Source organism: Ylistrum balloti, unplaced genomic scaffold (genome assembly GCF_031769215.1).
Source record: "Ylistrum balloti isolate Yb309-2 unplaced genomic scaffold, AGI_CSIRO_Ybal_v1 Utg371802, whole genome shotgun sequence".
Classification (NCBI taxonomy): Eukaryota; Metazoa; Mollusca; class Bivalvia; order Pectinida; family Pectinidae; genus Ylistrum; species Ylistrum balloti.
The window spans coordinates 13,169-26,970 of NW_026782899.1; the positions used below are offsets into that span (position 1 = coordinate 13,169).

The 13,802-nt window shown below is 38.4% G+C and overlaps 2 protein-coding genes across 2 annotated transcripts; both read right to left on the minus strand.

Moving 5' to 3' along the window:
- Nucleotides 1-1,380: 1,380 nt before the first annotated feature.
- Nucleotides 1,381-3,948, minus strand: LOC132563620 (uncharacterized). Its single transcript, XM_060228361.1, has 3 exons — nt 3,227-3,948; nt 2,889-3,044; nt 1,381-2,409 (listed from the first exon to the last, which is right to left on the minus strand). Exons 1-3 carry the CDS (start codon nt 3,813-3,815, stop codon nt 2,108-2,110), a joined length of 1,047 nt encoding a protein of 348 aa, XP_060084344.1. The 5' UTR covers nt 3,816-3,948; the 3' UTR covers nt 1,381-2,107.
- Nucleotides 3,949-8,831: 4,883 nt separating this feature from the next.
- LOC132563617 (uncharacterized) lies at nt 8,832-13,104 on the minus strand. The gene is made up of 3 exons (XM_060228358.1): nt 12,843-13,104; nt 11,473-11,631; nt 8,832-9,166 (listed from the first exon to the last, which is right to left on the minus strand). The coding sequence occupies exons 1-3, from the start codon at nt 13,102-13,104 to the stop codon at nt 8,832-8,834; spliced, it is 756 nt and encodes a 251-aa protein (XP_060084341.1).
- Between the last annotated feature and the right edge of the window lie 698 nt (nt 13,105-13,802).

Here is a 13,802-nt window from a genome sequence, read left to right on the forward strand (position 1 = left end):
ACACATACGAAGACGGTGGTCGCTTACACCCTAAACACACACATACGGAGACGGTGGTCGCTTGCACCCTAAACACACACATACAGAGACGGTGGTCGCTTACATCCTAAACACACAAATACAGAGACGGTGGTCGCTTACACCCTAAACACACACATACAGAGACGGTGGTCGCTTACACCCTAAACACACACATACAGAGACAGTGGTCGCTTACACAATAAACACAACATACGGAGAAGGTTTTCGCTTACACCCTAAACACACACATACAGAGACGGTGATCGCTTTCATCCTAAACACACACATACAGAGACGGTGGTCGATTACACAATAAACACAACATACGGAGGTTTTCGCTTACACCCTAAACACACACATACAGCGACTGTGGTCGCTTACACCCTAAACACACACATATGGAGACGGTGGTCGCTTACACCCTAAATACACACATACAGAGACGGTGGTCGCTTACACCCTAAACACACACATACAGAGACGGTGGTCGATTACACAATAAACACAACATACGGAGAAGGTTTTCGCTTACACCCTAAACACACACATACAGAGACGGTGGTCGCTTACATCCTAAACACACACCTACAGAGACGGTGGTCGATTACACAATAAACACAACATATGGAGAAGGTTTTCGCTTACACCCTAAACACATTCATACAGAGACGGTGGTCGCTTACATCATAAACACACACATACAGAGACGGTGGTCGCTTGCACCCTAAACACACACATATGAAGACGGTGGTCGCTTACACCCTAAACACACACATACGGAGACGGTGGTCGCTTACACCCTAAACACACACATACGGAGACGGTGGTCTCTTACACCCTAAACACACACATACGGATACGGTGGTCGTTTAACAAGGAATTAACCCCGATTGGTAATCTCTAGATACATCAAACAGGAAGAACATTATACTGTTGAGTTATTTGTCGAGTAAGAAGGTGTTTTGTAATCTGACTTCCTGGGTGATAATGTGCTAGATCGGATCTACCTTGACATGTGTAAATAAACATGGTCGTTCATAATAATTATTGAAACTTCACCATTCAAATGTAACAACAAATATTGTCACCGTTCGTTACATAAACAGTGTATTTTTAAATATGTCAATTATCCGATTGTGTTTCATTCTACATAGAAACTCTACGTGAAAAGAAACACAACTAAAACAGATTCAGGCGAATGATTCACAGTAAACAAACGGAACTAAAGAACATTACTAAATATATAACTTCTAAATTGGTTCAGAAAAAATATATTTAGGTAACAAAATCATTTGGATATACACTGCATTTTTCGAACATGAAAGTAAATTACTATGCCAGTAAATAAACACGTCAGGATGAGAAAATATACAAATTTTATTCCGGAAATATAAAATACCGTATAACAAATTAACACTAATATCCGCAAGTTTTAAATCTTAAACAAATAATTATCATAGTTTTATAACAGATCCAACAGTAAGCCGGAAGTGACGTTTGCTAATATTTAAAGTTGAAATACTTTACATGGGGAAAATAACCTGATTTGTCCTATAACCTTACAGAGATGAAACGTGATTTTAATATTTTTTGTAATCAAAGAACATTGAGATAAAAGTAATTTTAATACAGATAGCAACAGAAATACAATGTGCACAAAATGAAGCATTGAAAAGTTTTCAAGAATATTACCAGAAGCAGTAGTTTTTTTTAAATCGTATTACATCACTGTACATGGTAGGTACATCACTGAACATGGTAGGTACATTACAGTACATTATTGTACATTATAGTACACTGAGGTACATTATTGTACATTGTAGGTACATTACAGTACATTGTAGGTACATTATTGTACATTGTAGGTACATCATGGTGAGTTCAACAGTTAACTGTCCACTATAGACGGTGAGAATATATTGTATCCGTCTATGAATCTACATGTAAATCAGAGATTTTCCACATTTCACGAATCCACGATAGCTGGTTCTCTTTAAATGTCTACCTCAAATTAGTATCTAATATATATGATAATTGTCATAAGAAAAGAAAAAAACTGACAACACGATTTTCAGGATTGTCTCCCTCAGAACTTCACTTTCAGAGGAAGTGGTCCAGCGTCGTCATTGACGAAACGGGCATATTTTCCGTTGTCGTTCATGCCCACTGCATATGGCTTTGCGATATCACGGCTGTTGTGTCCTCTGGATAGAACCAGAAGCATTCCGAAGGTTGCGACCAAGGTCAACAGCGAGCCAACCACGGCAACAATCAGGCACCATGGGACAGTGATGTGGACGTTAAGTTCGGGCATCTGGAACTCTAGGTATTTGTGTGCCATGATGAGGATGGATGCGACTTTGCCCACAGCCACCAGGTAGATCACACCTGTTAATACAACCAGTACAGTATGAACTAGTTTTTCTTTGTTAGAGTGAAGCGTCAGAAGACAACAATTATTGACAAAATAGACTAAATTTTACATTGGAAAATTTTTTGTTTACATCTCTCTTTTTAATTAGCAAAGCATAAATAAAACAACTTCAGAGTTAAATATTTAAATACTTTAGAAAAATAGGATCAAATAAATCAATTAGGACTAATCAGTACCAGGTTTTCTTCAAAATGACCCAGAGCATTTGCCGAGATGTACTGAACCTAAATCCACACTAATCTTGGCAACAATTCATGAGAGGTCTACATTACATCCTTTTCATAATATTCACCATCGATTGTCTCTTACACATTAATAACAAATGGTGTTTTGTTAAACCAATTGTAGACTGACAAATGACAACAAAGGAGCTTTTTTTAGATACATAATAGAATCAGAACAGTTATGCCAGTAAATGGTCCACAAAACTTACCAGAGGTGAGAAGGGCCATGAATGACAGAATGGCACTCCAGCGACTCCTGGCGCCACTTCGGGCATACATCCACAAAGCCAGGATTCCTATGAAGGACATCGCAAGTCCAATGGTGGCCTCCACCCGGAACTCACACAGCACTTTGTCGGTGTACACTGATAAAATCAAACATCATAGTCTGAATCGGGGAAATATTTCAAAACTACTGTATGAAAACAAAAACAAAAATATGTAATTTAACGGGTATCAAATTTTATTTTATTGATTTCCTGCTGCCCGGATAATGGCTCCTCAATCAAGATATACAGCTTTTGAAAAAATTGGCTAAAATACTTACGGGCAACGTTCTGTACTATTTCTCCCAGGGAAGTCATCTCGGAGGGGAGACTTTGAACGACTTCATCCGTGTGTTTGTATGACTTCACGTGGCACTCCTTTCTCATATCTTTATGGTCATAATCGCCATCATCAACCTCTTCGGAGCTATCGTGATGACTTCGCTTCTTACGATCAATCATCATTTTCCCGGGCATTGGTGTTGGGCCGTCTTTTTCGTTTTCGCTACCGACTTTAGAGCACGTGACGGTATACCACAAACCAAGGGACATGTGAATACCTGGACCACAGTGGTGTTTATGTCTTCTGTGCTCAACAGGCATCATCATTCCCTTTCTCTCAGCCTTCACAAAGTCGCAAGGAGGAAGGCGCGGACGCATCGAGTCTGTCTGGGCATCTTCTGGAACAGCGGCATTCATACTTCCATCATCACAAGGCGGCATTATCATGTCATCACCGATAAACTCTGGGGCTTTTTTCAATGGAATATGGACACCAGCCCATCCGGGGCTAGTATACACTACTATCTTCATCAACAATCCCAAGCTGGCAAGCAACCCAATAACGAGAAGCTGACGAGAAACCTCCATTCCGAAACAAAGGTGTTATTCACTCCTCTGAAACAGTAACCACTGTGTTGTTGCCGGGAGCTGACTGGTGCTGTACTAGAAGATGCTGACTAGCGTTGCTACCTGTGTCCACCAGGTGAGGCTGCGATAGATGTACCTTGTTGAACGGGACGATCAATACTGACGGATAGCTCTACTAATTATGTATATGCCCTACACACAAGACGGTGACGCACAGGTAAACCCTGGATTTCCTTCATTTATACAGAGTAGATCGGTTGGTTTTAAAAATATTCGTAGCTTCGTTGTTATTCATTATTACTATCGTAGACTAGTCCTGTATTATAGATCGGGTTTGCCAATGGGAAGGCTACCAGTCATCACTATTAATAAACATACGGACATAGAAATCGTGACAACAGTCAATCGTCCACAATAGTGTAAGCCTAGCCTGTTCACTCAACCGGGTAGTTGTATAGACTAGTCTAAAACCCTTGTGACTATAACCAAGTATACCCATCCTATCATACCAGGTGAATATACGTGTTATCTTCAAACGGCACTGTCATTACATTTCCGAGTATCGTGGTGAGATCAAAAGTTATAATATATAATTTATACTTATACTAAACACTCTTTTAACGAAAGGTCTGAAGGTTTGCATGGTTCAGCGGGTGTACAATCTTGCCCAACAAAAACAAATTTAATTGTGACCTTCACGTAAGTCACTTTTAAACCAACTTCTAAATCTAACACGCTAGCATACTATATATTGGAATAATTTTATGTCGCTTGGTTTGTAACTGACAGTTTATCCGGGTTTTGACCTTACAGTTAACCAGAGGTTATTTAGATGATTAGACGTAACCTTGCACATGGATAAAGAATGAACACATATTACATATTATCTCCCCATAGAAACTGGAAGAGGAGAAATGTACCCAGAGAAGACAGGAAGTGTTTGATATGTGATTCAAATGAAATAGGGGATGAATTCCATTTATTATTTAAATGCCAGAATCCAGAACTGGTACAGTACAGAAATTTATATATTCACCCTCGATATCGTAACATACCAAATTGTATTAATTTTTACAACTTGATGAATTGTTCAAACTTCAGTACATTGCACAACCTACCGTATGTAAATTTCTTACTATTCTTAAAGATAAACAAAACCCTCCTGGGTAACCTGTTGTACATTGTATAGAATGTGTAGGCTATCTATACATTACTGTATAATCACATGTTGTACCTTCTCAACACTTATGTATCAAGTTATGAGAATAAAGAACTGACCTGAACCGTACATCTATAGTCACCTGCCCGACCACGTGGGTTTCCCCCAGGTACCTTATTGCTTCACTGAGAAAGACTCCCTTACACATTTCAATCTGGGCTAACAAGAGTGATGAATGTAAGTTGGAATAACTTAAGGCTTTTTCATTTGGCTAAATAGAATTTCAAAGTGTGATTTGAGGAATTTTACGCACAATAAGGATCTTTTGATTTAACATTGTAAGAAGCTGACGAAAGACGCACTACAATTTACCGAAATGTGGAACATGTCCACAGACCGTGGCAAAATGCCAGTAATCAACATATATAATTTAATAGTATTGTAGAGACAAAATTATAACAGGTGGGTCGTCGGCTATTCATACGTTATACACTAAAGCTATCAGAATAAAAAAAATGTAGGCTTGTACATTTGTACATATCTTCTAAACTTGATTTCCAGATTTTTCCGTTCGTGGATAATATCGTACAGAAACTTCCATCATTCTCAATGATACTAATACCCAAACAAACTCCAGTACCTTACATGCATTATCGCCTATAAACAAAACGTATAAAGCATACAACAGAATAGAAGTTCTAACAACACAACCAGTAGATTAGAGTGTGACGTTTCGATGACTACACGGTCACCTTCATCCTATAACACATCCAGTAGAAGATTAGAGTGTGACGTTTCGATGACCACACGGTCACCTTCATCCTATAACACATCCAGTAGAAGATTAGAGTGTGACGTTTCGATGACTACACAGTCACCTTCATCCTATAACACATCCAGTAGAAGATTAGAGTGTGACGTTTCGATGACTACACAGTCACCTTCATCCTATAACACATCCAGTAGAAGATTACAGTGTGACGTTTCGATGACTACACAGTCACCTTCATCCTACAACACATCCAGTAGAAGATTAGAATGTGACGTTTCGATGACTACACAGTCACCTTCATCCTACAACACATCCAGTAGAAGATTAGAGTGTGACATTTCGATGACTACACAGTCACCTTCATCCTACAACACATCCAGTAGAAGATTAGAGTGTGACGTTTCTGTAACTACACGGTCACCTTCATCCTATAACACATCCTGTAGAAGATTACAGTGTGACGTTTCGATGACTAAACAGTCACCTTCATCCTATAACACATCCAGTAGAAGATTAGCGTGTGACGTTTCGATGACTACACATTCACCATCATCCTATAACACAACCAGTAAAAGATTAGAGTGTGACGTTTCGATGACTACACGGTCACCTTCATCCTATAACACATCCAGTAGAAGATTAGAGTGTGACGTTTCTGTAACTACACGGTCACCTTCATCCTATAACACATCCAGTAGAAGATTAGAGTGTGACGTTTCGATGACTACACAGTCACCTTCATCCTATAACACATCCAGTAGAAGATTAGCGTGTGACGTTTCGATGACTACACATTCACCATCATCCTATAACACATCCAGTAGAAGATTACAGCGTGACATTTCGATGACTACACAGTCACCTTCGTCCTATAACACAACCAGTAGAAGTTTAAAGTGTGACATTCCGATGACTACACAGTCATCTTCATCCTACAACACATCCAGTAGAAGATTAGAGTGTGACGTTTCTGTAACTACACGGTCACCTTCATCCTATAACACATCCAGTAGAAGATTAGAGTGTGACGTTTCTGTAACTACACGGTCACCTTCATCCTATAACACAACCAGTAAAAGATTAGAGTGTGACGTTTCGATGACTACACAGTCACCTTCATCCTATAACACATCCAGTAGAAGATTAGAGTGTGACGTTTCGATGACTACACAGTCACCTTCATCCTATAACACATCCAGTAGAAGATTAGCGTGTGACGTTTCGATGACTACACAGTCACCTTCATCCTATAACACATCCAGTAGAAGATTAGAGTGTGACGTTTCGATGACTACACAGTCACCTTCATCCTACAACACATCCAGTAGAAGATTAGCGTGTGACGTTTCGATGACTACACATTCACCATCATCCTATAACACATCCAGTAGAAGATTAGAGTGTGACGTTTCGATGACTACACATTCACCATCATCCTATAACACAACCAGTAAAAGATTAGAGTGTGACGTTTCGATGACTACACGGTCACCTTCATCCTATAACACATCCAGTAGAAGATTAGCGTGTGACGTTTCGATGACTACACATTCACCATCATCCTATAACACATCCAGTAGAAGATTAGAGTGTGACGTTTCGATGACTACACATTCACCTTCATCCTATAACACAACCAGTAAAAGATTAGAGTGTGAGATGACTACACAGTAGAAGTACCTTCATCCTATAACACATCCAGTAGAAGATTAGAGTGTGACGTTTCGATGACTACACAGTCACCTTCATCCTATAACACATCCAGTAGAAGATTAGCGTGTGACGTTTCGATGACTACACATTCACCATCATCCTATAACACATCCAGTAGAAGATTAGAGTGTGACGTTTCGATGACTACACATTCACCATCATCCTATAACACAACCAGTAAAAGATTAGAGTGTGACCATTCGATGACTACACGGTCAGAGAAATGACCAGTGCATAGTGTAATAGCTCTGTCAATGAAACCATCCAAAAAAGAGAGTGATTGAAATCTCTAACAAACAGCTCACTTACACTACCAGCTGAAGATTATAATTCTGTAATCATCCCAGACAAAAGTTCCAGTCGATGATTTTACTGTAGAACGTCTGACATTACAAATCCGAAAGAATGTCCCGAAATAGAAAACATGCACATTATAAGCCAGTAGCCCACCTGTATTATATCATATTGTTTTAAATGGAATGCAGCGACTGTCTGATTATAGTGCCCCATAAAAATATAACAAAGAACAGGAATACAAAAGATTGATGATGAATTTTGTACCTGCTTTTATTGCGTGGAACAACAACACGAATACATATCAACAGAAATTTCGGGAAATAATTTCGCTGCCAACTCCTCTGGTAATCAAGCAAATACTCGTAAACTTATTCCAACGAAATGAAATGCAACATCCCCTAAAGAGCGCACGTGAAAAATGTATCAACATATCATTAAATACTACATACAGTTCCATAACCAAACTGCACATGTATACACTTATCCGCATGTAAACAATAATTCATACATTGGACAATGGTAACCAAAACACTCGCAAAAACTTGATCTCTTGAGCACTGCTAGTACCGACTAATTCACTGGACATCAAGCTCTATATTCTAATCTGACTAACACTCATACAAACGTATTTACAGGTAAGCACGGATATATTCTACATCGATAGGCGTTGACATGCACTCGTACAAATTGATTCACTTGAACACTAGTGCAAGATTATTCACTGGTAATTTGCGAGCTCTGTCATATTCAAATTGGTAAATGCTATGTTCTATAATGTTCGAACTTCAACTTTAGTTGACACTTTCCTAATTATTTAACAACACATCACTCAAGGTTAACCTTTCAAACTTCTTCGTCAACCAAGGACATAATTATCAACTTTTTAATTTATCATTTCTCTCAGCTTTCTAAGTAGAATTGTAAACATCCGCCTATTTAACAAACTGTTTTACAGGTCTAGAATAAGTTACTAAGATGAGGTTGTCAGGATATCGTCGATCTATTATACATGGACATTTCGCCAATAGTTGTCAAGTTTTGCACTATTTACAGGGACCGCCATCTACCGACTAAATTAAACACGGGGATGGTGCATAGTGACTCCGATGTGAGTGGTTTGAGAAGCCATAGGAGGTGCCATGGGATTTCCTTGATGATTGATATTCAGAAGAGTGTGCTGCTGACCAGTGGGGAATCTACTGATGATGATGCCACCTTCACTTAAACAGGAAGTATAGAACACCTCCACCAAGGTCAAGGTCGCCACGACAAACGCGGTCGCGGCTCCAACGGCAGCGACGACGACAGAGTAAGGAGCCATGGCGGTCAATCCCTCGGTGTAGGACAGAGTTGGGTGAAGGTTCGTTGCTAGATTAGCACACTTTCCGACCACATACCACATCAAGGCACCTAAACAGACAGACACAAGAAACAGTTTATATATCGTGTAACTTAAAGCCACATACACTAGTATTTTGACTTGTTACTGGCAATCATCGGAATTCTAAAGGGTCAGTCAGGTTTTGAGGGCTAGGTGATACCGATATCCTTCTCATCCGTTTACAAATCTGGTGACCCTCTATGTTTTCTTTTACATACAATACTAACCAAATAAATCTTATTTTCATAAGAAAAAAACTTCCGTCATCGTGAAGTTAGAAAACCAGAAGATACTTGTATGAAAAGAAATCACTATTAATAACTTATTATTACTATCACAAGAGAACAGTTAGCATGGTATTTACTTTTTTAAAACAAATACATTTATCTCTCGCATCCTTGACCTTCACAGTACGTCTGAATTCAATTTATATAAACCAAGTACACAAACAAGTTAACTTGTACTCCATAATCATTAATGATGAATCATATTCGGACAGATCTATACTGAAACATATATACTTATAACAACAACACTGAGAAAGGATTAAGGGCTTTTTCGAAAACTTTATTGGGTTTTAAACCAGGAACCTGCCAACCAAATACTGTGATTCATAAACAGAATTTTTACAAACGACACCTTTGATCTTGAATATTAGTGAGGGTAATTTGTTTTCGCAAACGTTGTTTGGCTGCCTCCAAGGAATCTACCCATCGTGATTATAGGCCCTTTTCGTTAATCTGAGGAATCAAAAGTTGTACTATTTTTACACTATTGATTTTTGTGACCTTCAATATAGGACAACATGGGACAATGACAACTTTTTGCAAACTTTATCCCACGAAATTGCCAACCAATGACCATGTCGAATCGGCTGTTATAACTTATCAGAACCCATCGACTTTTAACATGGGTCCAGGCCGTTCAAGTTTCATGTCGTTGGGCTTCATCACATGAGCCTTCTAGCCAAATATCATGATTCTAGGCGTTCTAGAAATTTATTAAGTAAGCGATCGTTTAAGTGTTGTTTTAACCTCTGACCTTTGAATGTGATTACACACTATAGGGGGATATTGGCGCTCATCCTTGTGATCTATACAATTTCTTCATACGATGGGTCTTTGCCTTCTTTTCTCCTTTTAATATTATTAGCTTTCAATATGTTGTAATATCATGAACCTTGCCTATGTACATCTGTTTATGTAAAATTGATCAAATATTAAAAAAAATAAATGTCGATAGGATTGGCCGCCTGCCGGCCAATTCGTTCTTTTGATCAGTTTCAAAATTGAAAAGACTGCCAAGGACAAATTGGAAAATCAAAAAGGAAATTTGAGATCCTTACAGTTCCCAGGAAATACATATAGTGATTACAATATTGTTTAAGGACGGACGACTGACTGCCAGACAAAAGTGTCATGGATGAACGATGACTTGAACAGTCGGATTCGTATGTATCCGATGATGAAATGGGTATTTTCTGTTACTTTAAAATTAGTCATGTAAATTCCAATGTGTATATCAATTTCAGTCTCGTTTGCTGAATGCATCTTGGCATATTTTACATAAAAGACAGACCGATAGTCAGAAAATCGTGTGAATATACAAATATGAAGCAGAGTTTTAGAATATAACACGCCACGTAACAAACCTTCACTGCGTAGTGTTCTTCGTAACTTGCAGTCTGTGTATGATGATCTAGCATAGGATTTTTGGAATTACATTTGACAATATAGAGAAGGTCCTTCGTTATGGAGATATTTTTGCCTAGTGTGAAAAACACATACTCGTAGGTTGAGTATTATATAAGGGAAAGAATCCCTTCTGTAAAGACGACCACATCTACCCATGAATACAAAACATTAAAATCAAAGGTTGCTTTGTGGAAAAAGACCACATCTACCCATGGTGACAAAGTTAAGATTCAACGTTCATTGGTGACACAGCAAGGGACGTACATACCACTGGTGACAAAGCTGGCATTGTATGTACCCCTGGTGACAAAGCTGGGGCCGTACATACCCTGTGACAAAGCTAGGATCGTACGTACTTTGTTGACAAAACTAGGACCGTACGCACCCTATTGACAAACCTAGGACTGTACGTACCCTGGTGACAAACCTAAGACTGTACGTACCCTGGCGACAATGCTAGATCGTACGTACTTTGGTGACAAAGCTATGTTTGTACGTACCTTGGTGACAAAGATCGTACGTACCTTGGTGACAAAGCTAGGAAATCATGTACCCGTTATGACAAAGCGAGGTTCGAACATACTCCTGATGACAAAGATAAGAACAAAGCATTTTTGACAACAACGCTTAGAGAAACTTACCTGCAATGATGAAACATCCTGCAGAAAGAAGACCGTTACACTTGTTGACGAGGACCGGTCGTTTGAAGTGGAACACGAGAAACAGCACGCCGAGGGCGCTGAAGCCAATCGCCATTGAAGCCAGGATCTGGTATTGTCTTATATTGAAAACATCAGCATCTGTAGGAAAGATGAAACGAAAAATTGTCAACTAACAACTTACTTTTCACAATCCCTGTCATCAGGACCCGTATTCATGAAACCATTCTTATTCAAGCAGGAATTTTGTGCTTAAGCAAACTTTTTTTTTATAATTCACTGAAATCATATGAAATACAAATGTCAAATTTAAACCTTGAATATAGCTTTGAAGTCTTTCAAAATTGTTTTTAATCTTCGGCAAAATCAGCATTATTTATTAATTTTTAACTTAAACAAGACATAAGACTTGAGCACAAAATTCATGCTCGAGTATGACAACGGTTTCATGAATACGGGCCCAGAACTCTGCATGGGGAGATAACTCGTATATGGAAGACTATTCACTATGCTTTCCTTCAAATAAAGCAAATTTCTAAATATGGCTCACTTCAGATGGATACTGTCTGACCAGAAGCTAAAGAGCTGGTGTATTTTTAGTATAAACTGCATACTGTTTATCACATTACTGTTTTATCTTTTTCTGATCCGAAAGTTACAACACTTCTTGATTACTAGTGGAATATGTTATATGACGACGTAAAAAAATCCTAAAATTAATGTTATTTAATCTGACTACCACTTGCATGTCTAATTTATAAACATAGTAGTTTTATTCCTGTGCAGCCTACAATCATTCCCGTTCAGTGCTGCTGGCTTCCTCAACCCCTTAATTGGCAAAGCACTGTAAAACCCAAGACACAGAAGTTCGGGTACATGTGGTATACAAGTTTGTGTATTTTACGATTTTAATTGTTACTTTATGTAATAAATATAAGTTCTTAATAGAGTTTTTATCTCGTACGAAATTTTATGAAGCGTGTTTATAAAGTTTCCATATTAGAGAGCTGTGAAGGTCGAAAATTGTAAGCACGGGACGAGTTGCATAAAACCCTCATGGAATTAAAAGAAATTTAAGACACTCTTTATCACGTATATCAGTTTAACAGGTTTTAAAGTCGGAATAGGGAGGACAAGATCAATGGTATATTACAAAAACGATATATGAAAAAAATGAGCAAAATCAGAGGATAACAGGCCGCATATGCTAATAAGTATGTGTATCTTTTACTTTTAACTACTACAGGAGAAACCATTCCGTACATTGTATACATAAATACGTCCTCTCTTGTGAAGATTCATGAGAACGATAATGCATTTGGTCATTAAAACATTTTATACAAAGTACTTACATGCCTGAATAGATTCTATGGTATCCCATTCGCTGTTCTTGACCGTAATGCATAACCCATTTAAACAAGATGTTGTTGTCCAAAGTCCAATTTCAAATACAGATTCCATTGGCTGGTACCCTAGTTTCCGTTCGACATCACTAATATTCGGCGACTGTATTTTGAAGCGTATCCATCCCCGAGTTGCGAACCCCATGATCTCCAACAGAAGGGCTATAATGCCGAGCCCCAAGTTTACTTTGCCAATCCTTCCGAAATCCATGTTAGCATCTGAAGAGTTGCCGGTGACAATACTACTCTTGGTGAGTAGTGAGCGGCTACCACAGAACCTCGTGCGCACGAAATCCTAGGCCTAACACGGGGTCGAGAAACTTCTGTGCAACGAAAGTTCATTTCACAATCAAGTTAAAAAATGCACATAAGGATTAAAACATTCGTTTTCAATAAGGTGTTTTGACTTAAGTACTAATGTGGTTTTGGTATTTTAGCCTGAAACGACATCTCGTAGTATAAGCGGAAAGAGCACATCCCCGCTGGGGACCCCTGAAGTAGAGGAAAACTCGTGCCATGACAACAATGTCCATACAGACTACTGGGGTTCAAAGAGGTATGACGCGTAAAGACCTGATGCGTCCTAGACGCGGATAAAAAGTGAAATAAAAACAATATTTTTCTCTATTTTTACATATTTCGAATCCTTACACTACTATCAATCGGGAAACAAGTCTTTGATATATATATCACTGTAACAAAGACTTGTTTGCCTATTATTTATATTATTATTATATATTATTTAAATTTTACAGGTCGACCAAGTAAGACATGGTGATTTCTCGACTTTAATTGCAAGTTTGGCACGTACTCATTTTTACACTTAGTTGTTCGTAAGCAAATAAATCTTGAATTTTGATTTTAAAAAAATAGCAGAAAAGGAATAGTGATGTTAAAGACCTTAAAAAA

Bases quoted from the DNA above. Each gene is read 5' to 3' on its own strand.
- LOC132563620 (XM_060228361.1), bottom strand. From the start codon at position 3,815: ATGGAGGTTTCTCGTCAGCTTCTCGTTATTGGGTTGCTTGCCAGCTTG. The intron at 3,045-3,226 runs GTAAGTATTTTA...TGATTTTATCAG, and splicing joins AATAGTACAGAACGTTGCCC to TGTACACCGACAAAGTGCTG. The intron at 2,410-2,888 runs GTAAGTTTTGTG...TTGTATTAACAG, and splicing joins CATGGCCCTTCTCACCTCTG to GTGTGATCTACCTGGTGGCT.
- LOC132563617 (XM_060228358.1), bottom strand. From the start codon at position 13,104: ATGGATTTCGGAAGGATTGGCAAAGTAAACTTGGGGCTCGGCATTATA. The intron at 11,632-12,842 runs GTAAGTACTTTG...TCTTTCCTACAG, and splicing joins CATAGAATCTATTCAGGCAT to ATGCTGATGTTTTCAATATA. The intron at 9,167-11,472 runs GTAAGTTTCTCT...CTGTCTGTTTAG, and splicing joins AGGATGTTTCATCATTGCAG to GTGCCTTGATGTGGTATGTG.